Source organism: Oncorhynchus nerka, linkage group LG4 (genome assembly GCF_034236695.1).
Source record: "Oncorhynchus nerka isolate Pitt River linkage group LG4, Oner_Uvic_2.0, whole genome shotgun sequence".
NCBI lineage: Eukaryota > Metazoa > Chordata > Actinopteri > Salmoniformes > Salmonidae > Oncorhynchus > Oncorhynchus nerka.
The window spans coordinates 102658728-102681346 of record NC_088399.1 but is presented as its reverse complement, the minus strand read 5'-3'; the positions used below and the strand labels follow the sequence as shown (position 1 = coordinate 102681346).

The following is a 22619-nucleotide window of genomic DNA, read 5'->3' as shown; positions in this document are numbered from 1 at the left end:
ATTAATCATCTCATATATATATACTGTATTCTATCCTATTCTATGGTATCTCATTCACTTAATAATTGTAATATATCTGGCATTACTCATCTCATATGTATATACTGTTTTCTAAACTATTCTACGGTATCTTAGTCCTTCCGCTCTGACATCGCCCGTCCATATGTACATAGTCTTAGTTCATTCCTTACTTAAATTTGTGGTATATATTGTGTCATTTGTTAGGTATTACTTGTTAGATATTACGGCACTGTTGGAACTATGAACACTAGCATTTAGTTAGATACTATTGTACTGTTGGAGTTAGAAACACAAGCATTTAGTTAGATACTACTGTACTGTTGGAGCTAGGAACACCAGCATTTAGTTAGATATTACTGCACTGTTGGAGCTAGGAACACCAGCATTTAGTTAGATACTACTGTTGGAGCTAGAAACACAAGCATTTAGTTAGATACTACTGCACTGTTGGAGCTAGGAACACCAGCATTTAGTTAGATATTACTGCACTGTTGGAGCTAGGAACACCAGCATTTAGTTAGATACTACTACACTGTTGGAGCTAGAAACACCAGCATTTAGTTAGATACTACTGCACTGTTGGAGCTAGGAACACAAGCATTTAGTTAGATACTACTGTACTGTTGGAGCTAGAAACACCAGCATTTAGTTAGATATTACTGTTGGAGTTAGGAACACAAGCATTTAGTTAGATATTACTATACTGTTGGAGCTAGGAACACAAGCATTTAGTTAGATATTACTGTTGGAGTTAGGAACACAAGCATTTAGTTAGATACTACTGTACTGTTGGAACTATGAACACCAGCATTTAGTTAGATACTACTGTTGGAGCTAGGAACACAAGCATTTAGTTAGATACTACTGTACTGTTGGAGCTAGAAACAAGCATTTAGTTAGATACTACTGTGGGAGCTAGAAACACAAGCATTTAGTTAGATATTACTACACTGTTGGAGCTAGAAACACAAGCATTTAGTTAGATACTACTGCACTGTTGGAGCTAGGAACACAAGCATTTAGTTAGATATTACTGTACTGATGGAGCTGGGACACAAGCATTTAGTTAGATGCTACTGCACTGTTGGAGCTAGGAACACAAGCATTTAGTTAGATATTACTGTACTGTTGGAGCTAGAAACAAGCATTTAGTTAAATATTACTGTTGGAGCTGGGAACACCAGCATTTAGTTAGATACTACTGCACTGTTAGATACTACTGCACTGTTAGATACTACTGCACTGTTGGAACTAGGAACATAAGCATTTAGTTAGATATTACTGTTGGAGATGGGAACACCAGCATTTAGTTAGATACTACTGCACTGTTGGAGCTAGAAACACAAGCATTTAGTTAGATAATACTGCACTGTTGGAGCTAGAAACACAAGCATTTAGTTAGATACTATTGCACTGTTGGAGCTAGAAACACAAGCATTTAGTTAGATACTACTACACTGTTGGAGCTAGAAACACAAGCATTTAGTTAGATATTACTGCACTGTTGGAGCTAGAAACACAAGCATTTAGTTAGATATTACTGCACTGTTGGAGCTAGAAACACAAGCATTTAGTTAGATACTACTGCACTGTTGGAGCTGGGAACACCAGCATTTAGTTAGATACTACTGCACTGTTGGAGCTGGGAACACCAGCATTTAGTTAGATATTACTGCACTGTTGGAGCTAGAAACACAAGCATTTAGTTAGATATTACTGCACTGTTGGAGCTAGAAACACAAGCATTTAGTTAGATATTACTGTACTGTTGGAGCTAGAAACAAGCATTTAGTTAAATATTACTGTTGGAGCTGGGAACACCAGCATTTAGTTAGATACTACTGCACTGTTAGATACTACTGCACTGTTAGATACTACTGCACTGTTAGATACTACTGCACTGTTGGAACTAGGAACATAAGCATTTAGTTAGATATTACTGTTGGAGATGGGAACACCAGCATTTAGTTAGATACTACTGCACTGTTGGAGCTAGAAACACAAGCATTTAGTTAGATAATACTGCACTGTTGGAGCTAGAAACACAAGCATTTAGTTAGATATTACTGCACTGTTGGAGCTAGAAACACAAGCATTTAGTTAGATATTACTGCACTGTTGGAGCTAGAAACACAAGCATTTAGTTAGATACTACTGCACTGTTGGAGCTGGGAACACCAGCATTTAGTTAGATACTACTGTTGGAGCTGGGAACACCAGCATTTAGTTAGATACTACTGCACTGTTGGAGCTGGGAACACCAGCATTTAGTTAGATATTACTGCACTGTTGGAGCTAGAAACACAAGCATTTAGTTAGATATTACTGCACTGTTGGAGCTAGAAACACAAGCATTTAGTTAGATACTACTGCACTGTTGGAGCTGGGAACACCAGCATTTAGTTAGATACTACTGCACTGTTGGAGCTAGAAACACCAGCATTTAGTTAGATATTACTGTACTGTTGGAGCTAGAAACACAAGCATTTAGTTAGATACTACTGCACTGTTGGAGCTGGGAACACCAGCATTTAGTTAGATACTACTGCACTGTTGGAGCTAGAAACACCAGCATTTAGTTAGATATTACTGCACTGTTGGAGCTAGAAACACAAGCATTTAGTTAGATATTACTGTTGGAGCTAGAAACACAAGCATTTAGTTAGATACTACTGTTGGAGCTAGAAACACAAGCATTTAGTTAGATACTACTGCACTGTTGGAGCTAGAAACACAGCATTTAGTTAGATACTACTGCACTGTTGGAGCTAGAAACACAAGCATTTAGTTAGATATTACTGTTGGAGCTAGAAACACAAGCATTTAGTTAGATACTACTGTGGGAGCTAGGAACACAAGCATTTAGTTAGATACTACTGTGGGAGCTAGGAACACAAGCATTTAGTTAGATACTACTGCACTGTTGGAGCTAGAAACACAAGCATTTAGTTAGATATTACTGCACTGTTGGAGCTAGAAACACAAGCATTTAGTTAGATACTACTGCACTGTTGGAGCTAGAAACACAAGCATTTAGTTAGATATTACTGCACTGTTGGAGCTAGAAACACAAGCATTTAGTTAGATACTACTGCACTGTTGGAGCTAGGAACACAAGCATTTCACTACACTCACAATAACATCTGTTGACCGTGTGTATGTGACAAATAAGATTCTATTAAGAGAGGAGAGGACTATGGGAAAATGTGTTCTACAGTAAGACATTGATGCTGTCTGGAGGGGGAGGAGGGGGTGTTCTACAGTAAGACATTGAGGCTGTCTGGAGGGGGAGGAGGGGAGGGGGTGTTCTACAGTAAGACATTGAGGCTGTCTGGAGGTGGAGGGGTGTTCTACAGTAAGACATTGAGGCTGTCTGGAGGGGGAGGGGGTGTTCTACAGTAAGACATTGAGGCTGTCTGGAGGGGAGGAGGGGAGGGGTGTTCTACAGTAAGACATTGAAGCTGTCTGGAGGGGGAGGAGGGGGGGGGTGTTCTACAGTAAGACATTGAGGCTGTCTGGAGGGGGGAGGAGGAGGGTGTTCTACAGTAAGACATTGAAGCTGTCTGGAGGGGGAGGCGGGGGGAGGTGTTCTACAGTAAGACATTGAGGCTGTCTGGAGGGGAGGAGGGGAGGGGGTGTTCTACAGTAAGACATTGAGGCTGTCTGGAGGGGGAGGAGGGGAGGGGTGTTCTACAGTAAGACATTGAAGCTGTCTGGAGGGGGAGGCGGGGAGGAGGTGTTCTACAGTAAGACATTGAGGCAGTCTGGAGGGGAGGAGGGGGAGGGGGTGTTCTACAGTAAGACATTGAGGCTGTCTGGAGGTGGAGGGGTGTTCTACAGTAAGACATTGAGGCTGTCTGGAGGGGAGGAGGGGAGGGGGTGTTCTACAGTAAGACATTGAGGCTGTCTGGAGGGGGAGGAGGGGAGGGGGTGTTCTACAGTAAGACATTGAGGCTGTCTGGAGGTGGAGGGGTGTTCTACAGTAAGACATTGAGGCTGTCTGGAGGGGGAGGGGTGTTCTACAGTAAGACATTGAGGCTGTCTGGAGGGGAGGGGGTGTTCTACAGTAAGACATTGAGGCTGTCTGGAGGGGAGGAGGGGAGGGGGTGTTCTACAGTAAGACATTGAGGCTGTCTGGAGGGGAGAGGGGGGGGGTGTTCTACAGTAAGACATTGAAGCTGTCTGGAGGGGGAGGCGGGGGAGGAGGTGTTCTACAGTAAGACATTGAGGCTGTCTGGAGGGGGAGGAGGGGGAGGGGGTGTTCTACAGTAAGACATTGAGGCTGTCTGGAGGGGGAGGAGGGGAGGAGGGGGAGGGGTGTTCTACAGTAAGACATTGAGGCAGTCTGGAGGGGAGGAGGGGGAGGGGGTGTTCTACAGTAAGACATTGAGGCTGTCTGGAGGTGGAGGGGTGTTCTACAGTAAGACATTGAGGCTGTCTGGAGGGGGAGGAGGGGGGGGGTGTTCTACAGTAAGACATTGAGGCTGTCTGGAGGGGGAGGAGGGGGAGGGGGTGTTCTACAGTAAGATATTGAGGCTGTCTGGAGGGGGAGGAGGGGGAGGGGTGTTCTACAGTAAGACATTGAGGCTGTCTGGAGGGGGAGGAGGGGGGAGGGGGTGTTCTACAGTAAGACATTAAGGCTGTCTGGAGGGGAGGAGGGGAGGGGGTGTTCTACAGTAAGACATTGAGGCTGTCTGGAGGGGGAGGAGGGGGAGGGGTGTTCTACAGTAAGACATTGAAGCTGTCTGGAGGGGAGGAGGGGGAGGAGGTGTTCTACAGTAAGACATTGAGGCTGTCTGGAGGGGGAGGGGGAGGAGGGGAGGGGGAGTTCTACAGTAAGACATTGAGGCTGTCTGGAGGGGGAGGAGGGGGAGGTGGTGTTCTACAGTAAGACATTGAGGCTGTCTGGAGGTGGAGGGGTGTTCTACAGTAAGACATTGAGGCTGTCTGGAGGGGGAGGAGGGGGTGGGGGTGTTCTACAGTAAGACATTGAGGCTGTCTGGAGGGGAGGAGGAGGAGGGGGTGTTCTACAGTAAGACATTGAAGCTGTCTGGAGGGGAAGGAGGGGGAGGGGTGTTCTACAGTAAGACATTGAGGCTGTCTGGAGGGGGAGGAGGGGGAGGGGGTGTTCTACAGTAAGACATTGAGGCTGTCTGGAGGGGGAGGAGGGGGAGGAGGTGTTCTACAGTAAGACATTGAGGCTGTCTGGAGGGGGAGGGGTGTTCTACAGTAAGACATTGAGGCTGTCTGGAGGGGGAGGAGGGGAGGAGGGGGAGGGGGTGTTCTACAGTAAGACATTGAGGCAGTCTGGAGGGGGAGGAGGGGAGGGGGTGTTCTACAGTAAGACATTGAGGCTGTCTGGAGGTGGAGGGGTGTTCTACAGTAAGACATTGAGGCTGTCTGGAGGGGGAGGAGGGGAGGGGGTGTTCTACAGTAAGACATTGAGGCTGTCTGGAGGGGGAGGAGGGGGAGGGGGTGTTCTACAGTAAGACATTGAGGCTGTCTGGAGGGGGAGGAGGGGGAGGGGGTGTTCTACAGTAAGACATTGAGGCTGTCTGGAGGTGGAGGGGTGTTCTACAGTAAGACATTGAGGCTGTCTGGAGGGGGAGGAGGGGGAGGGGTGTTCTACAGTAAGACATTGAAGCTGTCTGGAGGGGGAGGAGGGGGAGGGGTGTTCTACAGTAAGACATTGAGGCTGTCTGGAGGGGGAGGAGGGGGAGGGGTGTTCTACAGTAAGACATTGAGGCTGTCTGGAGGTGGAGGGGTGTTCTACAGTAAGACATTGAGGCTGTCTGGAGGGGAGGAGGGGGAGGGGGTGTTCTACAGTAAGACATTGAGGCTGTCTGGAGGGGGAGGAGGGGGAGGGGGTGTTCTACAGTAAGACATTGAGGCTGTCTGGAGGGGGAGGAGGGGGAGGGGGTGTTCTACAGTAAGACATTGAGGCTGTCTGGAGGGGGAGGAGGTGTTCTACAGTAAGACATTGAGGCTGTCTGGAGGGGGGAGGAGGGGGAGGGGTGTTCTACAGTAAGACATTGAGGCTGTCTGGAGGGGGAGGAGGGGGAGGGGGTGTTCTACAGTAAGACATTGAGGCTGTCTGGAGGGGGAGGAGGGGGAGGAGGGGAGGGGGTGTTCTACAGTAAGACATTGAGGCAGTCTGGAGGGGGAGGAGGGGAGGGGTGTTCTACAGTAAGACATTGAGGCTGTCTGGAGGGGGAGGAGGGGAGGGGTGTTCTACAGTAAGACATTGAGGCTGTCTGGAGGTGGAGGGGTGTTCTACAGTAAGACATTGAGGCTGTCTGGAGGGGGAGGAGGGGGAGGGGTGTTCTACAGTAAGACATTGAAGCTGTCTGGAGGGGGAGGAGGGGAGGGGTGTTCTACAGTAAGACATTGAGGCTGTCTGGAGGGGAGGAGGTGTTCTACAGTAAGACATTGAGGCTGTCTGGAGGGGAGGAGGGGGAGGGGTGTTCTACAGTAAGACATTGAGGCTGTCTGGAGGGGAGGAGGGGGAGGAGGGGGAGGGGGTGTTCTACAGTAAGACATTGAGGCAGTCTGGAGGGGAGGAGGGGGAGGGGGTGTTCTACAGTAAGACATTGAGGCTGTCTGGAGGGGAGGAGGGGAGGGGTGTTCTACAGTAAGACATTGAGGCTGTCTGGAGGGGGAGGAGGGGGAGGGGGTGTTCTACAGTAAGACATTGAGGCTGTCTGGAGGTGAGGGGTGTTCTACAGTAAGACATTGAGGCTGTCTGGAGGGGGAGGAGGGGAGGGGGTGTTCTACAGTAAGACATTGAGGCTGTCTGGAGGGGGAGGAGGGGGAGGGGTGTTCTACAGTAAGACATTGAGGCTGTCTGGAGGGGAGGAGGGGGTGTTCTACAGTAAGACATTGAGGCTGTCTGGAGGTGGAGGGGTGTTCTACAGTAAGACATTGAGGCTGTCTGGAGGGGAGGAGGGGGAGGGGGTGTTCTACAGTAAGATATTGAGGCTGTCTGGAGGGGGAGGAGGGGGAGGGGTGTTCTACAGTAAGACATTGAGGCTGTCTGGAGGGGGAGGAGGGGGAGGGGTGTTCTACAGTAAGACATTGAAGCTGTCTGGAGGGGAGGAGGGGAGGAGGTGTTCTACAGTAAGACATCGAGGATGTCTGGAGGGGAGGAGGGGGAGGAGGGGAGGGGAGTTCTACAGTAAGACATTGAGGCTGTCTGGAGGGGGAGGAGGGGGAGGTGGTGTTCTACAGTAAGACATTGAGGCTGTCTGGAGGTGGAGGGGTGTTCTACAGTAAGACATTGAGGCTGTCTGGAGGGGAGGAGGGGTGGGGTGTTCTACAGTAAGACATTGAGGCTGTCTGGAGGGGGAGGAGGAGGAGGGGGTGTTCTACAGTAAGACATTGAAGCTGTCTGGAGGGGGAGGAGGGGGGAGGGGGTGTTCTACAGTAAGACATTGAGGCTGTCTGGAGGGGGAGGAGGGGAGGGGGTGTTCTACAGTAAGACATTGAGGCTGTCTGGAGGGGGAGGAGGGGGAGGGGTGTTCTACAGTAAGACATTGAGGCTGTCTGGAGGGGGAGGAGGGGGTGTTCTACAGTAAGACATTGAGGCTGTCTGGAGGTGGAGGGGTGTTCTACAGTAAGACATTGAGGCTGTCTGGAGGGGGAGGAGGGGGAGGGGGTGTTCTACAGTAAGATATTGAGGCTGTCTGGAGGGGGAGGAGGGGGAGGGGGTGTTCTACAGTAAGACATTGAGGCTGTCTGGAGGGGGAGGAGGGGAGGGGTGTTCTACAGTAAGACATTGAAGCTGTCTGGAGGGGGAGGAGGGGGAGGAGGTGTTCTACAGTAAGACATCGAGGATGTCTGGAGGGGGAGGAGGGGAGGAGGGGGAGGGGAGTTCTACAGTAAGACATTGAGGCTGTCTGGAGGGGGAGGAGGGGGAGGTGGTGTTCTACAGTAAGACATTGAGGCTGTCTGGAGGTGGAGGGGTGTTCTACAGTAAGACATTGAGGCTGTCTGGAGGGGGAGGAGGGGGTGGGGTGTTCTACAGTAAGACATTGAGGCTGTCTGGAGGGGGAGGAGGAGGAGGGGGTGTTCTACAGTAAGACATTGAAGCTGTCTGGAGGGGGAGGAGGGGAGGGGTGTTCTACAGTAAGACATTGAGGCTGTCTGGAGGGGGAGGAGGGGAGGGGGTGTTCTACAGTAAGACATTGAGGCTGTCTGGAGGGGGAGGAGGGGGAGGGGTGTTCTACAGTAAGACATTGAGGCTGTCTGGAGGTGGAGGGGTGTTCTACAATAAGACATTGAGGCTGTCTGGAGGGGGAGGAGGGGGAGGGGGTGTTCTACAGTAAGACATTGAAGCTGTCTGGAGGGGGAGGGGGTGTTCTACAGTAAGACATTGAGGCTGTCTGGAGGGGAGGAGGGGAGGGGGTGTTCTACAGTAAGACATTGAAGCTGTCTGGAGGGGAGGAGGGGAGGGGGTGTTCTACAGTAAGACATTGAAGCTGTCTGGAGGGGGAGGAGGGGGAGGGGTGTTCTACAGTAAGACATTGAGGCTGTCTGGAGGGAGAGGAGGGGGTGTTCTACAGTAAGACATTGAGGCTGTCTGGAGGGGAGGAGGGGGAGAGGGTGTTCTACAGTAAGACATTGAGGCTGTCTGGAGGTGGAGGGGTGTTCTACAGTAAGACATTGAGGCTGTCTGGGGGAGGAGGGGAGGGGGTGTTCTACAGTAAGACATTGAGGCTGTCTGGAGGGGGAGGAGGGGGAGGGGTGTTCTACAGTAAGACATTGAGGCTGTCTGGAGGGGGAGGAGGGGGAAGGGGTGTCCTACAGTAAGACATTGAGGCTGTCTGGAGGGGGAGGAGGGAGAGGGGGTGTTCTACAGTAAGACATTGAGGCTGTCTGGAGGGGGAGGAGGGGGAGGAGGGGGAGGGTGTGTTCTACAATAAGACATTGAGGCTGTCTGGAGGGGGAGGAGGGGGTGTTCTACAGTAAGACATTGAGGCTGTCTGGAGGGGAGGAGGGAGAGGGGTGTTCTACAATAAGACATTGAGGCTGTCTGGAGGAGGGGAGGGTGTGTTCTACAGTAAGACATTGAGGCTGTCTGGAGGGGAGGAGGGGAGGAGGGGAGGGGTGTTCTACAGTAAGACATTGAGGCTGTCTGGAGGGGGAGGAGGAGGAGGGGTGTTCTACAGTAAGACATTGAGGCTGTCTGGAGGGAGGAGGGAGAGGGGTGTTCTACAGTAAGCCATTGAGGCTGTCTGGAGGGGGAGGAGGGGAGGGGGTGTTCTACAGTAAGACATTGAGGCTGTCTGGAGGGGGAGGAGGGGGTGTTCTACAGTAAGACATTGAGGCTGTCTGGAGGGGAGGAGGGGGTGTTCTACAGTAAGACATTGAGGCTGTCTGGAGGGCGAGGAGGGGGAGGGGGTGTTCTACAGTAAGACATTGAGGCTGTCTGGAGGGGGAGGAGGGGAGGGTGTTCTACAGTAAGACATTGAGGCTGTCTGGAGGGGAGGAGGGGGAGGGGTGTTCTACAGTAAGACATTGAGGCTGTCTGGAGGGGGAGGGGGGGTGTTCTACAGTAAGACATTGAGGCTGTCTGGAGGGGAGGGGGAGGGGTGTTCTACAGTAAGACATTGAGGCTGTCTGGAGGGGGAGGGGAGGGGTGTTCTACAGTAAGACATTGAGGCTGTCTGGAGGTGGAGGGTGTTCTACAGTAAGACATTGAGGCTGTCTGGAGGGGGAGGAGGGGGAGGGGTGTTCTACAGTAAGACATTGAGGCTGTCTGGAGGGGGAGGAGGGGAGGGGGTGTTCTACAGTAAGACATTGAGGCTGTCTGGAGGGGGAGGAGGGGAGGGGGTGTTCTACAGTAAGACATTGAGGCTGTCTGGAGGGGGAGGAGGTGTTCTACAGTAAGACATTGAGGCTGTCTGGAGGGGGAGGAGGGGAGGGGGTGTTCTACAGTAAGACATTGAGGCTGTCTGGAGGGGGAGGAGGGGGAGGAGGGGAGGGGGTGTTCTACAGTAAGACATTGAGGCAGTCTGGAGGGGAGGAGGGGGAGGGGGTGTTCTACAGTAAGACATTGAGGCTGTCTGGAGGGGGAGGAGGGGGAGGGGGTGTTCTACAGTAAGACATTGAGGCTGTCTGGAGGTGGAGGGGTGTTCTACAGTAAGACATTGAGGCTGTCTGGAGGGGGAGGAGGGGAGGGGGTGTTCTACAGTAAGACATTGAAGCTGTCTGGAGGGGAGGAGGGGGAGGGGGTGTTCTACAGTAAGACATTGAGGCTGTCTGGAGGGGAGGAGGTGTTCTACAGTAAGACATTGAGGCTGTCTGGAGGGGGAGGAGGGGAGGGGGTGTTCTACAGTAAGACATTGAGGCTGTCTGGAGGGGGGGAGGAGGGGAGGAGGGGAGGGGGTGTTCTACAGTAAGACATTGAGGCAGTCTGGAGGGGAGGGAGGGGAGGGGGTGTTCTACAGTAAGACATTGAGGCTGTCTGGAGGGGGAGGAGGGGGAGGGGGTGTTCTACAGTAAGACATTGAGGCTGTCTGGAGGGGGAGGAGGGGGAGTTCTACAGTAAGACATTGAGGCTGTCTGGAGGTGGAGGGGTGTTCTACAGTAAGACATTGAGGCTGTCTGGAGGGGGAGGAGGGGGAGGGTGTTCTACAGTAAGACATTGAGGCTGTCTGGAGGGGGAGGAGGGGGAGGGGTGTTCTACAGTAAGACATTGAGGCTGTCTGGAGGGGGAGGAGGGGGTGTTCTACAGTAAGACATTGAGGCTGTCTGGAGGTGGAGGGGTGTTCTACAGTAAGACATTGAGGCTGTCTGGAGGGGGGAGGGGGAGGGGTGTTCTACAGTAAGATATTGAGGCTGTCTGGAGGGGGGAGGGGAGGAGGGTGTTCTACAGTAAGACATTGAGGCTGTCTGGAGGGGGAGGAGGGGAGGGGGTGTTCTACAGTAAGACATTGAGGCTGTCTGGAGGTGGAGGGGTGTTCTACAGTAAGACATTGAGGCTGTCTGGAGGGGGAGGGGAGGGGGGGGGTGTTCTACAGTAAGACATTGAGGCTGTCTGGAGGGGGAGGAGGAGGAGGGGTGTTCTACAGTAAGACATTGAAGCTGTCTGGAGGGGGAGGAGGGGGAGGGGGTGTTCTACAGTAAGACATTGAGGCTGTCTGGAGGGGGAGGAGGGGGAGGGGGTGTTCTACAGTAAGACATTGAGGCTGTCTGGAGGGGAGGAGGGGGAGGGGGTGTTCTACAGTAAGACATTGAGGCTGTCTGGAGGTGGAGGGGTGTTCTACAATAAGACATTGAGGCTGTCTGGAGGGGAGGAGGGGAGGGGTGTTCTACAGTAAGACATTGAAGCTGTCTGGAGGGGGAGGGGTGTTCTACAGTAAGACATTGAGGCTGTCTGGAGGGGGAGGAGGGGAGGGGTGTTCTACAGTAAGACATTGAAGCTGTCTGGAGGGGAGGAGGGGGAGGGGTGTTCTACAGTAAGACATTGAAGCTGTCTGGAGGGGGAGGAGGGGAGGGGGTGTTCTACAGTAAGACATTGAGGCTGTCTGGAGGGAGAGGAGGGGGTGTTCTACAGTAAGACATTGAGGCTGTCTGGAGGGGGAGGAGGGGGAGAGGGTGTTCTACAGTAAGACATTGAGGCTGTCTGGAGGTGGAGGGGTGTTCTACAGTAAGACATTGAGGCTGTCTGGGGGAGGAGGGGAGGGGGTGTTCTACAGTAAGACATTGAGGCTGTCTGGAGGGGGAGGAGGGGAGGGGGTGTTCTACAGTAAGACATTGAGGCTGTCTGGAGGGGAGGAGGGGAAGGGGTGTCCTACAGTAAGACATTGAGGCTGTCTGGAGGGGGAGGAGGGAGAGGGGTGTTCTACAGTAAGACATTGAGGCTGTCTGGAGGGGGAGGAGGGAGAGGGGGGTGTTCTCTACAATAAGACATTGAGGCTGTCTGGAGGAGGGGGAGGGTGTGTTCTACAGTAAGACATTGAGGCTGTCTGGAGGGGGAGGAGGGGGAGGGGGGGGGGTGTTCTACAGTAAGACATTGAGGCTGTCTGGAGGGGGAGGAGGAGGAGGGGGTTCTACAGTAAGACATTGAGGCTGTCTGGAGGGGGAGGAGGGAGAGGGGGGGTGTTCTACAGTAAGCCATTGAGGCTGTCTGGAGGGGGAGGAGGGGGAGGGGGTGTTCTACAGTAAGACATTGAGGCTGTCTGGAGGGGGAGGAGGGGGTGTTCTACAGGACATTGAGGCTGTCTGGAGGGGGAGGAGGGGGTGTTCTACAGTAAGACATTGAGGCTGTCTGGAGGGGAGGAGGGGGAGGGGTGTTCTACAGTAAGACATTGAGGCTGTCTGGAGGGGGAGGAGGGGAGGGGTGTTCTACAGTAAGACATTGAGGCTGTCTGGAGGGGAGGAGGGGAGACATTGGGCTGTTCTACAGTAAGACATTGAGGCTGTCTGGAGGGGGAGGGGGGTGTTCTACAGTAAGACATTGAGGCTGTCTGGAGGGGAGGGGGGGAGGGGTGTTCTACAGTAAGACATTGAGGCTGTCTGGAGGGGGAGGAGGGGAGGGGGTGTTCTACAGTAAGACATTGAAGCTGTCTGGAGGGGGAGGAGGTGTTCTACAGTAAGACATTGAGGCTGTCTGGAGGGGAGGTGGGGGAGGGGGTGTTCTACAGTAAGACATTGAGGCTGTCTGGAGGGGGAGGTGGGGGAGGGGTGTTCTACAGTAAGACATTGAGGCTGTCTGGAGGGGGAGGAGGGGAGGGGGTGTTCTACAGTAAGACATTGAGGCTGTCTGGAGGGGGAGGAGGGGAGGGGGTGTTCTACAGTAAGACATTGAGGCTGTCTGGAGGGGGAGGAGGGGGAGGGGGTGTTCTACAGTAAGACATTGAGGCTGTCTGGAGGGGGAGGAGGGGAGGGGGTGTTCTACAGTAAGACATTGAGGCTGTCTGGGGGGGAGGAGGGGAGGGGTGTTCTACAGTAAGACATTGAGGCTGTCTGGAGGTGGAGGGGTGTTCTACAGTAAGACATTGAGGCTGTCTGGAGGGGGAGGAGGGGAGGGGTGTTCTACAGTAAGACATTGAGGCTGTCTGGAGGTGGAGGGGTGTTCTACAGTAAGACATTGAGGCTGTCTGGAGGGGGAGGAGGGGGAGGGGTGTTCTACAGTAAGACATTGAAGCTGTCTGGAGGGGGAGGAGGGGAGGGGGTGTTCTACAGTAAGACATTGAGGCTGTCTGGAGGGGGAGGAGGGGAGGGGGTGTTCTACAGTAAGACATTGAAGCTGTCTGGAGGGGGAGGAGGGTGAGGAGGTGTTCGACAGTAAGACATTGAGGCTGTCTGGAGGGGAGAGGAGGGGGAGGGGGTGTTCTACAGTAAGACATTGAGGCTGTCTGGAGGGGAGGAGGGGAGGGGTGTTCTACAGTAAGACATTGAGGCTGTCTGGAGGGGGAGGAGGGGAGGGGGTGTTCTACAGTAAGACATTGAGGCTGTCTGGAGGGGGAGGAGGGGGAGGGGTGTTCTACAGTAAGACATTGAGGCTGTCTGGAGGGGGAGGAGGGGAGGGGTGTTCTACAGTAAGACATTGAGGCTGTCTGGAGGGGGAGGAGGGGGAGGAGGTGTTCTACAATAAGACATTGAGGCTGTCTGGAGGGGGAGAAGGGGGAGGAGGGGAGGAGGGGGAGGGGGTGTTCTACAGTAAGACATTGAGGCTGTCTGGAGGGGGAGGAGGGGGTGTTCTACAGTAAGACATTGAGGCTGTCTGGAGGGGGAGGAGGGAGAGGGGGTGATCTACAATAAGACATTGAGGCTGTCTGGAGGAGGGGGAGGGGGTGTTCTACAGTAAGACATTGAGGCTGTCTGGAGGGGGAGGGGGAGGAGGGGGAGGGGGTGTTCTACAGTAAGACATTGAGGCTGTCTGGAGGGGGAGGAGGGGGGGGTGTTCTACAGTAAGACATTGAGGCTGTCTGGAGGGGAGGAGGGGGAGGGGTGTTCTACAATAACACATTGAGGCTGTCTGGAGGAGGGGAGGGGGTGTTCTACAGTAAGACATTGAGGCTGTCTGGAGGGAGAGGGGGTGTTCTACAGTAAGACATTGAGGCTGTCTGGAGGGGGAGGAGGGGGTGGGGGTGTTCTACAGTAAGACATTGAGGCTGTCTGGAGGGGGAGGAGGGGGTGTTCTACAGTAAGACATTGAGGCTGTCTGGAGGGGGAGGAGGGGGTGTTCTACAGTAAGATATTGAGGCTGTCTGGAGGGGGACGAGGGGGTGTTCTACAGTAAGACATTGAGGCTGTCTGGAGGGGGAGGAGGGGGAGGGGTGTTCTACAGTAAGACATTGAGGCTGTCTGGAGGGGAGGAGGGGGGGGGTGTTCTACAGTAACACATTGAGGCTGTCTGGAGGGGAGGAGGGGGAGGAGGGGGAGGGGGTGTTCTACAGTAAGACATTGAGGCTTTCTGGAGGGGGAGGAGGGAGAGGGGGTGTTCTACAGTAACACATTGAGGCTGTCTGGAGGGGGAGGAGGGGGAGGAGGTGTTCTACAGTAAGACATTGAGGCTGTCTGGAGGTGGAGGGGTGTTCTACAGTAAGACATTGAGGCTGTCTGGAGGGGGAGGAGGGGGAGGGGGTGTTCTACAGTAAGACATTGAGGCTGTCTGGAGGGGGAGGAGGGAGAGGGGGTGTTCTACAGTAAGACATTGAGGCTGTCTGGAGGGGGAGGAGGGGGAGGAGGGGAGGGGTGTTCTACAGTAAGACATTGAGGCTGTCTGGAGGGGAGGAGGGGGTGGGGGTGTTCTACAGTAAGACATTGAGGCTGTCTGGAGGGGAGGAGGGGGAGGGGGTGTTCTACAGTAAGACATTGAGGCTGTCTGGAGGGGGAGGGGGAGGAGGGGGAGGGGTGTTCTACAGTAAGACATTGAGGCTGTCTGGAGGGGGAGGAGGGGAGGGGTGTTCTACAGAGTAAGACATTGAGGCTGTCTGGAGGGGGAGGAGGGGAGGGGGTGTTCTACAATAACACATTGAGGCTGTCTGGAGGAGGGGAGGGGGTGTTCTACAGTAAGACATTGAGGCTGTCTGGAGGGAGAGGGGGTGTTCTACAGTAAGACATTGAGGCTGTCTGGAGGGGGAGGAGGGGGTGGGGGTGTTCTACAGTAAGACATTGAGGCTGTCTGGAGGGGGAGGAGGGGGTGTTCTACAGTAAGACATTGAGGCTGTCTGGAGGGGGAGGAGGGGGTGTTCTACAGTAAGACATTGAGGCTGTCTGGAGGGGGAGGAGGGGGAGGGGGTGTTCTACAGTAAGACATTGAGGCTGTCTGGAGGGGGAGGAGGGGGGAGGGGTGTTCTACAGTAACACATTGAGGCTGTCTGGAGGGGGAGGAGGGGGAGGAGGGGAGGGGGTGTTCTACAGTAAGACATTGAGGCTTTCTGGAGGGGGAGGAGGGAGAGGGGTGTTCTACAGTAACACATTGAGGCTGTCTGGAGGGGGAGGAGGGGAGGAGGGGGAGGGGGTGTTCTACAGTAAGACATTGAGGCTGTCTGGAGGTGGAGGGGTGTTCTACAGTAAGACATTGAGGCTGTCTGGAGGGGGAGGAGGGGGAGGGGGTGTTCTACAGTAAGACATTGAGGCTGTCTGGAGGGGGAGGAGGGAGAGGGGGTGTTCTACAGTAAGACATTGAGGCTGTCTGGAGGGGGAGGAGGGGAGGAGGGGGAGGGGGTGTTCTACAGTAAGACATTGAGGCTGTCTGGAGGGGAGGAGGGGGGGGGGGTGTTCTACAGTAAGACATTGAGGCTGTCTGGAGGGGGAGGAGGGGGAGGGGGTGTTCTACAGTAAGACATTGAGGCTGTCTGGAGGGGGAGGAGGGGGGGGTGTTCTACAGTAAGACATTGAGGCTGTCTGGAGGGGGAGGAGGGAGAGGGGGTGTTCTACAGTAAGACATTGAGGCTGTCTGGAGGGGAGGAGGGGAGGGGGTGTTCTACAGTAAGACATTGAGGCTGTCTGGAGGGGAGGAGGGGGGGGGTGTTCTACAGTAAGACATTGAGGCTGTCTGGAGGGGGAGGAGGGGGTGTTCTACAGTAAGACATTGAGGCTGTCTGGAGGGGGAGGAGGGGGAGGGGGTGTTCTACAGTAAGACATTGAGGCTGTCTGGAGGGGAGGAGGGGGAGGGGGTGTTCTACAGTAAGACATTGAGGCTGTCTGGAGGGGGAGGAGGGGGAGGAGGGGAGGGGTTTTCTACAGTAAGACATTGAGGCTGTCTGGAGGGGGAGGAGGGGGAGGGGGTGTTCTACAGTAAGACATTGAGGCTGTCTGGAGGGGGAGGAGGGAGAGGGGGTGTTCTACAGTTAGACATTGAGGCTGTCTGGAGGGGGAGGAGGGGGAGGAGGGGAGGGGGTGTTCTACAGTAAGACATTGAGGCTGTCTGGAGGGGAGGGGTGTTCTACAGTAAGACATTGAGGCTGTCTGGAGGGGGGAGGGGGAGGAGGGGAGGGGTGTTCTACAGTAAGACATTGAGGCTGTCTGGAGGGGAGGAGGGGAGGGGGTGTTCTACAGTAAGACATTGAAGCTGTCCGGAAGGGGAGGAGGGGGAGGGGGTGTTCTACAGTAAGACATTGAGGCTGTCTGGAGGGGAGGAGGGGAGGGGGTGTTCTACAGTAAGACATTGAAGCTGTCTGGAGGGGGAGGAGGGGAGGGGGTGTTCTACAGTAAGACATTGAGGCTGTCTGGAGGGGGAGGAGGGGGAGGGGGTGTTCTACAGTAAGACATTGAGGCTGTCTGGAGGGGGAGGAGGGGGTGTCCTACAGTAAGACATTGAGGCTGTCTGGAGGGGGAGGAGGTGATGAACAGCATATGACCAATACATTCTGATTAGATTCATATGAAGGACTTCTGAATGTAGTAAACAACAGTACTGTGAAACACAATAAACACTGTATTTGGCCATTAACCCCAATTACAGTGTGAAACCAAAGACTTCCCGTAAACATGTACGACCCCTTTATAATGCCTTATCATCCCCTCCCCTGCCCACCCTATCTTGCTGGGTGCAGTACGTGTCTCTAATATAATACCACTGACATCAATCAAGGGCCCTTTCACACTACACAGCCAAGCTGAGCCAAGCCTGGTCGAGCCGAGTCGAGCCAAATCGAGCCGAATCGAGTCAAGCTGAGCCGAGTAAAGCCGAGCCGAGTCGAATCGAGCCTTGTCAAGCCGAGCTGAGTCGAGTCGAGCTGAGCCGAGTAAAGCCGAGCCGAGTCGAATCGAGCCTTGTCAAGCCGAGTCGAGCTGAGCCGAGTAAAGCCGAGCCGAGTCGAGTCGAGTCGAGTCGAGCCGAGCCGAGTCGAGCTGGCACGGTTACATATCCGTAAAGTCCTGGAATGGTCAAAAGAAAGGCAATATCTGACCCAGCTTGGTACGGTTTGGGTTGACAGGATATTGTATGAAAACGGTACGCGTGTCATCTCACCTTTTCCTGTCAGAGAAGACAAACTTGCGTAGCTTCAGGTCTCCTAATACGACGCCATGCTGGTGACAGTGTGACACGGCCGACGCCACCTGGTGAAAGAGCTGTGCCGCCCGCTCCTCGTCCAAACGCTTGCAGCTCTTAACGAAGGTGTGCATGTCCCCGTGGTCCTTCTCTAGGAAGACGTATGCCCAACGCTCTCCCAGGACAATGTCTCGGATACAGCTGATGTTCCTGTGGACCGGCAGGATGCGGTAGGCCCGGATCTTCTCCTGGTACAGACCCATGTCAAACACCTGTGAGAACAGAGAGAGGAGACGGGGATCTATCAGGGTGGATTCAGATGTATTAGCTTAGAGGTTGGCCTCATTGGTGTCAGTCAATACACATTATAATCGTCTAACAAATCCAATCCATTGAAAACAACTGATTTCAAATGTTTAGTATTTAAACCTGTAGGCTATCAGTGTGGACTGAGCTTATTTATGAGAGTTTTGCCCCCAAGGGGTGGAGAGAGCATACTTCCACCAATAATAACGTTTGTATGTTACTTACTAATGTGTTAAAATTAGGGGACGCAGGTCTCCCAAACTACACTTGGCTTTAATCTCATCTGTGATCAAGGTTGGTCTTTATTTAAGCACCTGGAACAGGAGAACGATGACTCTACATCTCCACTCCGGTGTTTAGATATCACATGTCACCCGCGGTGCGGTGTTTTCTACTGACGTCAATATGCAAATGAGAGGAGTTGATAAGCAGCAGAGAGGGCGTGAAATCATCGTAACATAAAGCTAATGAAAGGTGGCCAAGGCCAAGTAGGCTTTTACGGTATTATTAGGCTTTTACGGTAGCCTAGTGGTTAGAGTGTTGGACTAGTAACCGGAAGGTTGCGAGTTCAAACCCCCGAGCTGACAAGGTACAAATCTGTCGTTCTGCCCCTGAACAGGCAGTTAACCCACTGTTCCCAGGCCGTCATTGAAAATAGGAATTTGTTCTTAACTGACTTGCCTGGTAAAATAAAATTTAAAAAATTAGGCTTTTGCCGTATTAGTAGGCTATTACCGTATTACTAGGCTTTTACCGTGTTAGTAGGCTTTTACCGTATTACTAGGCTATTACCGTGTTAGTAGGCTTTTACCGTGTTATTAGGCTTTTACCGTATTATTACTCAATGTGAAAAAGGCGCAAGGGGTATTTGGATCATTGGCCACCGCTCATCAATGCATAACGTAATGAATAAATGAATGCTTCTACACCTGCATTGCTTGCTGTTTGGGGTTTTAGGCTGGGTTTCTGTACAGCACTTTGAGACATCAGCTGATGTACGAAGGGCTATATAAATACATTTGATTTGATGATTTCAGGTGATTTAAATAGGCTACGGTCACATTATTATTTCAGTTAAAACGTTGTATAATGACACCAAAGGGTTCATGAAGACTAGGCTTCATGTGAGGTTGTGTGCTGTTGAGCAACACACCACATCTCAGAAACAGTCATTCATTCAAAGAAATTGCACAATGACTGGTTATGGTCTTTGGACTTACCTTGCACACCAGCGCGTCTCCAGTGTCAATGTTGAGTGCGCTGTGCATCCTGTCCCTGGCAGCCATATGTAGGAGCAGAAACTGGCCTATCCGGGACGGACCTTGATGGGTCGGGCCGCTCAAGGGGACCGGGGACAGCAGTGACCCTGGCGATCTACCGAGGAGCCCCGCGTCCCCCGGAGACTCACTCAGCCGGGCGTATTTAGACACCAGTTCTTCACCCGTTTCTGAGTCCTCCCGTTTCTGTCCGACTCTTCTCGTGCGGATGCATGGGATCGGGTTGCTCCACTTAACGTTTATCATTCTAATAGAGCAAATTATCACTCTGCAAACGCGAATCAATAAACCGTGTATTGTATCCAAATCAGATTACTTTTATGATTAATGGCAAATTGGGCTTTCCATTATTGTAGCTTCCTGGAGCAGCTGCTGTCCCAACGCTTTTCACCAAACTGCAACTCTTACTTCTCAGGTTAAATCTATTTGTATGCTGCATCAAGAATCTGGTTGGTAGTGGAATGTATCCTTCAAATACAGTTTCTGTGTCAAACCCTGTCGTCGCTTTTTGGGGACAGCCCCAGTCCAGTCCCCAAAAGGGTCTCTCAAAGGTCCGTCTGGACTGGAGAGAGGATGTCCAGAGAGATCGCGTTGTACTTTCCGGTGTGAAATTCTCCCCGCTGTACGGAGAGAGAGACAAGTCTCGCTGTAGCACAGAGAAGAGAAAGCTACAGCTGATTCCAAAGACTCACGCTCAGTCGAACAGCGCTGCTGGAACTCCGCCCGGTCCAGCCTCCTCTTGAATGACACACGCAGCCTCTGGCGACGATTGAGCAATTCACACACACACACACACACACACACACACACACACACACACACACACACACACACACACACACACACACACACACACACACACACACACACACACACACACACACATAACCCATCATCATAAATGAATGTGGGTCATAATATAGCCTACAGTAGGTCTACTATGACAGGGCGACAAGGGCTCAATAAATAGTTAATCTGAACCAAATAGTCCTACTATTGTCGATAGGTAGCCTAGAGGTTAAGAGCATTGGGCCAGTAACCGATAGGTCGTTGGTTTGAATCTGTGAGCTGACTAGGTTAAAATATTCTGCTGATGTGCCCTTGAGCAAGGGGCTTAACCCTAATTGCACCTATAAATTGCTCTGGTTAAGAGTGTCTGCTAAATTCCCAAACTATGGGATGTATTGTGTGTTGTCGACGTCGTCGTCGCCCCCCCATCTGGCTTTCAATTTACTCTTGAAAGTTGTAATGGTAGAAGCTCAAGGTGCAATTTGGAAATTGGATCGTGAATCATCAGTTCCTCTTGTCATGTCAGTCATTGTAGACATTAGAGAGATATTTATAACTTGTCAGAAATATCCAGATCAACTAGCCCATGTCAGCTAACGTTTTTTAGTTATGTTTTTTAGTCCATAGATTGAAAAATGTGTTTTTTAGTCCATAGATGAAACATTTGTAGAATTTCAGTAATTAAGCTTTAAACCTGCAGATTTCTCACCACCAACAAGAAGGGTGTGAACAGTTTGTGTCATGAACAGTGCTTGTGCCCATTAAAATATATATGTATATATATATATATATTTTTAACCTTTATTTAACTAGGCAAGTCAGTTATGAACAAATTCTTATTTACAATGACGACCTAACCCGGACAACGCTGGGCCAATTGTGCGCAGCTCTATGGGACTCCCAATTGCGGCCGGGTTGTGGTACAGCCTGGAATCGAACCAGGGTCTGTAGTGATGCCTCTAGCACTGAGATGCAGTACCTTAGACCGCTGAACCAGGGTCTGTAGTGACGCCTCTAGCACTGAGATGCAGTACCTTAGACAGGTGTGCCACTCGGGAGACCAAATAGACGTTGTGCGGGATATTCCCCAATGCTGGAAGGGGAGCCCTGGGTGAAAATCGTTGGGAACCGCAGTGCTAAATGACTAAAATCTAAATGTACTATCTACTATGAACAGACTCAAAACTCTAGCAGGGATTTTCCACAGTTGGAACCTTAGCATTATCTAAAGGACTGTTATTTAGCAGTAGAACATGTTTTCCCTGCCGTGCATGTTAGTGGTGTTCGTGACTCACCTCCATAAAGGTTGAGTGGTGGTAGTGCAGGCCTATAGTCTGACTCAAGCATTCACATAAACTGCAGGCCTTCTTGTAAACAAGACTATAGCTGGATCACAGAGAGGGAGAGGTATTGCAAATCAGCCGGGGGTTAGTGTATGCCAACCAAAACCACAAAGAACAAATCATGCTAAAACAATAGCTACAACACCATCAAATATTTTCACACAAGTAGTCAGATAGCAAAGGGAATAGTCAGCACCTTTTTTAATTTTTTATTTTTGACTGTAAAGTTAAAGTGAGAGTCAGAGGCAGTATCACAAATGGCACCCAATCTATCCTATGCAGTGCACTACTTTTGTTAAAAAGTTCTATAATTTTCATTTCATTTCATTACAGTACAACGGTTTGATTTGTTTGATCGTAGCTAGCTACATAGCTAGCTACATAGCCGTCTTTGTATCAAAGATAATTGTGTAGTCTAGAGCGATTTTCTAGGTTAGCTAGCCAGCTATTGTCATACTTTTAACGCAACGTAACGTAATCAACACTGCTAGCTAGCCAGCTAGCCCCCGAATAGCAGCACTGTAGAAATTATTACACTCAACGGAACGACTTGATTAGTGTAGTGTCAACAACGCAGCCACTGCCAGCTAGCCTACAAAGTCAACAACGCAGCCACTGCCAGCTAGCCTACTTCAGCAGTACTGTATCATTTTAATCATTTTAGTCAATAAGATTCCTGCTACGTAAGCTTAACTTTCTGAACATTCGAGACGTCTAGTCCACTTGTCATTCCAATCTCCTTTGCATTAGCGTAGCCTCTTCTGTAGCCTGTCAACTATGTGTCTGTCTATCCCTGTTCTCTCCTCTCTGCACAGACCATACAAACGCTCCACACCGCGTGGCCGCGGCCACCCTAATCTGGTGGTCCCAGCGCGCACGACCCACGTGGAGTTCCAGGTCTCCGGTAGCCTCTGGAACTGCCGATCTGCGGCCAACAAGGCAGAGTTCATCTCAGCCTATGCCTCACTCCAGTCCCTCGACTTCTTGGCACTGACGGAAACATGGATCACCACAGATAACACTGCTACTCCTACTGCTCTCTCTTCGTCCGCCCACGTGTTCTCGCACACCCCGAGAGCTTCTGGTCAGCGGGGTGGTGGCACCGGGATCCTCATCTCTCCCAAGTGGTCATTCTCTCTTTCTCCTTACCCATCTGTCTATCGCCTCCTTTGAATTCCATGCTGTCACAGTTACCAGCCCTTTCAAGCTTAACATCCTTATCATTTATCGCCCTCCAGGTTCCCTCGGAGAGTTCATCAATGAGCTTGATGCCTTGATAAGCTCCTTTCCTGAGGACGGCTCACCTCTCACAGTTCTGGGCGACTTTAATCTCCCCACGTCTACCTTTGACTCATTCCTCTCTGCCTCCTTCTTTCCACTCCTCTCCTCTTTTGACCTCACCCTCTCACCTTCCCCCTACTCACAAGGCAGGCA

General features: G+C 51.8%; 1 protein-coding gene across 1 annotated transcript in view; it reads right to left on the bottom strand.

Annotated features, from left to right (window-relative positions):
* LOC115128832 (tribbles homolog 2-like) overlaps nucleotides 1-19602 on the bottom strand; it is a 34614-nt gene extending 15012 nt beyond the window's left edge. The window contains exons 1-2 of the mRNA XM_065017098.1: nucleotides 18997-19602; nucleotides 17450-17742 (exon numbers count right to left, since the gene is read on the bottom strand). Of these exons, the coding sequence (XP_064873170.1) occupies nucleotides 17450-17742; nucleotides 18997-19299 (596 nt within the window). The 5' untranslated portion in view covers nucleotides 19300-19602. The remainder of the gene's footprint in view (nucleotides 1-17449; nucleotides 17743-18996) is intronic.
* Nucleotides 19603-22619: the final 3017 nt, after the last annotated feature.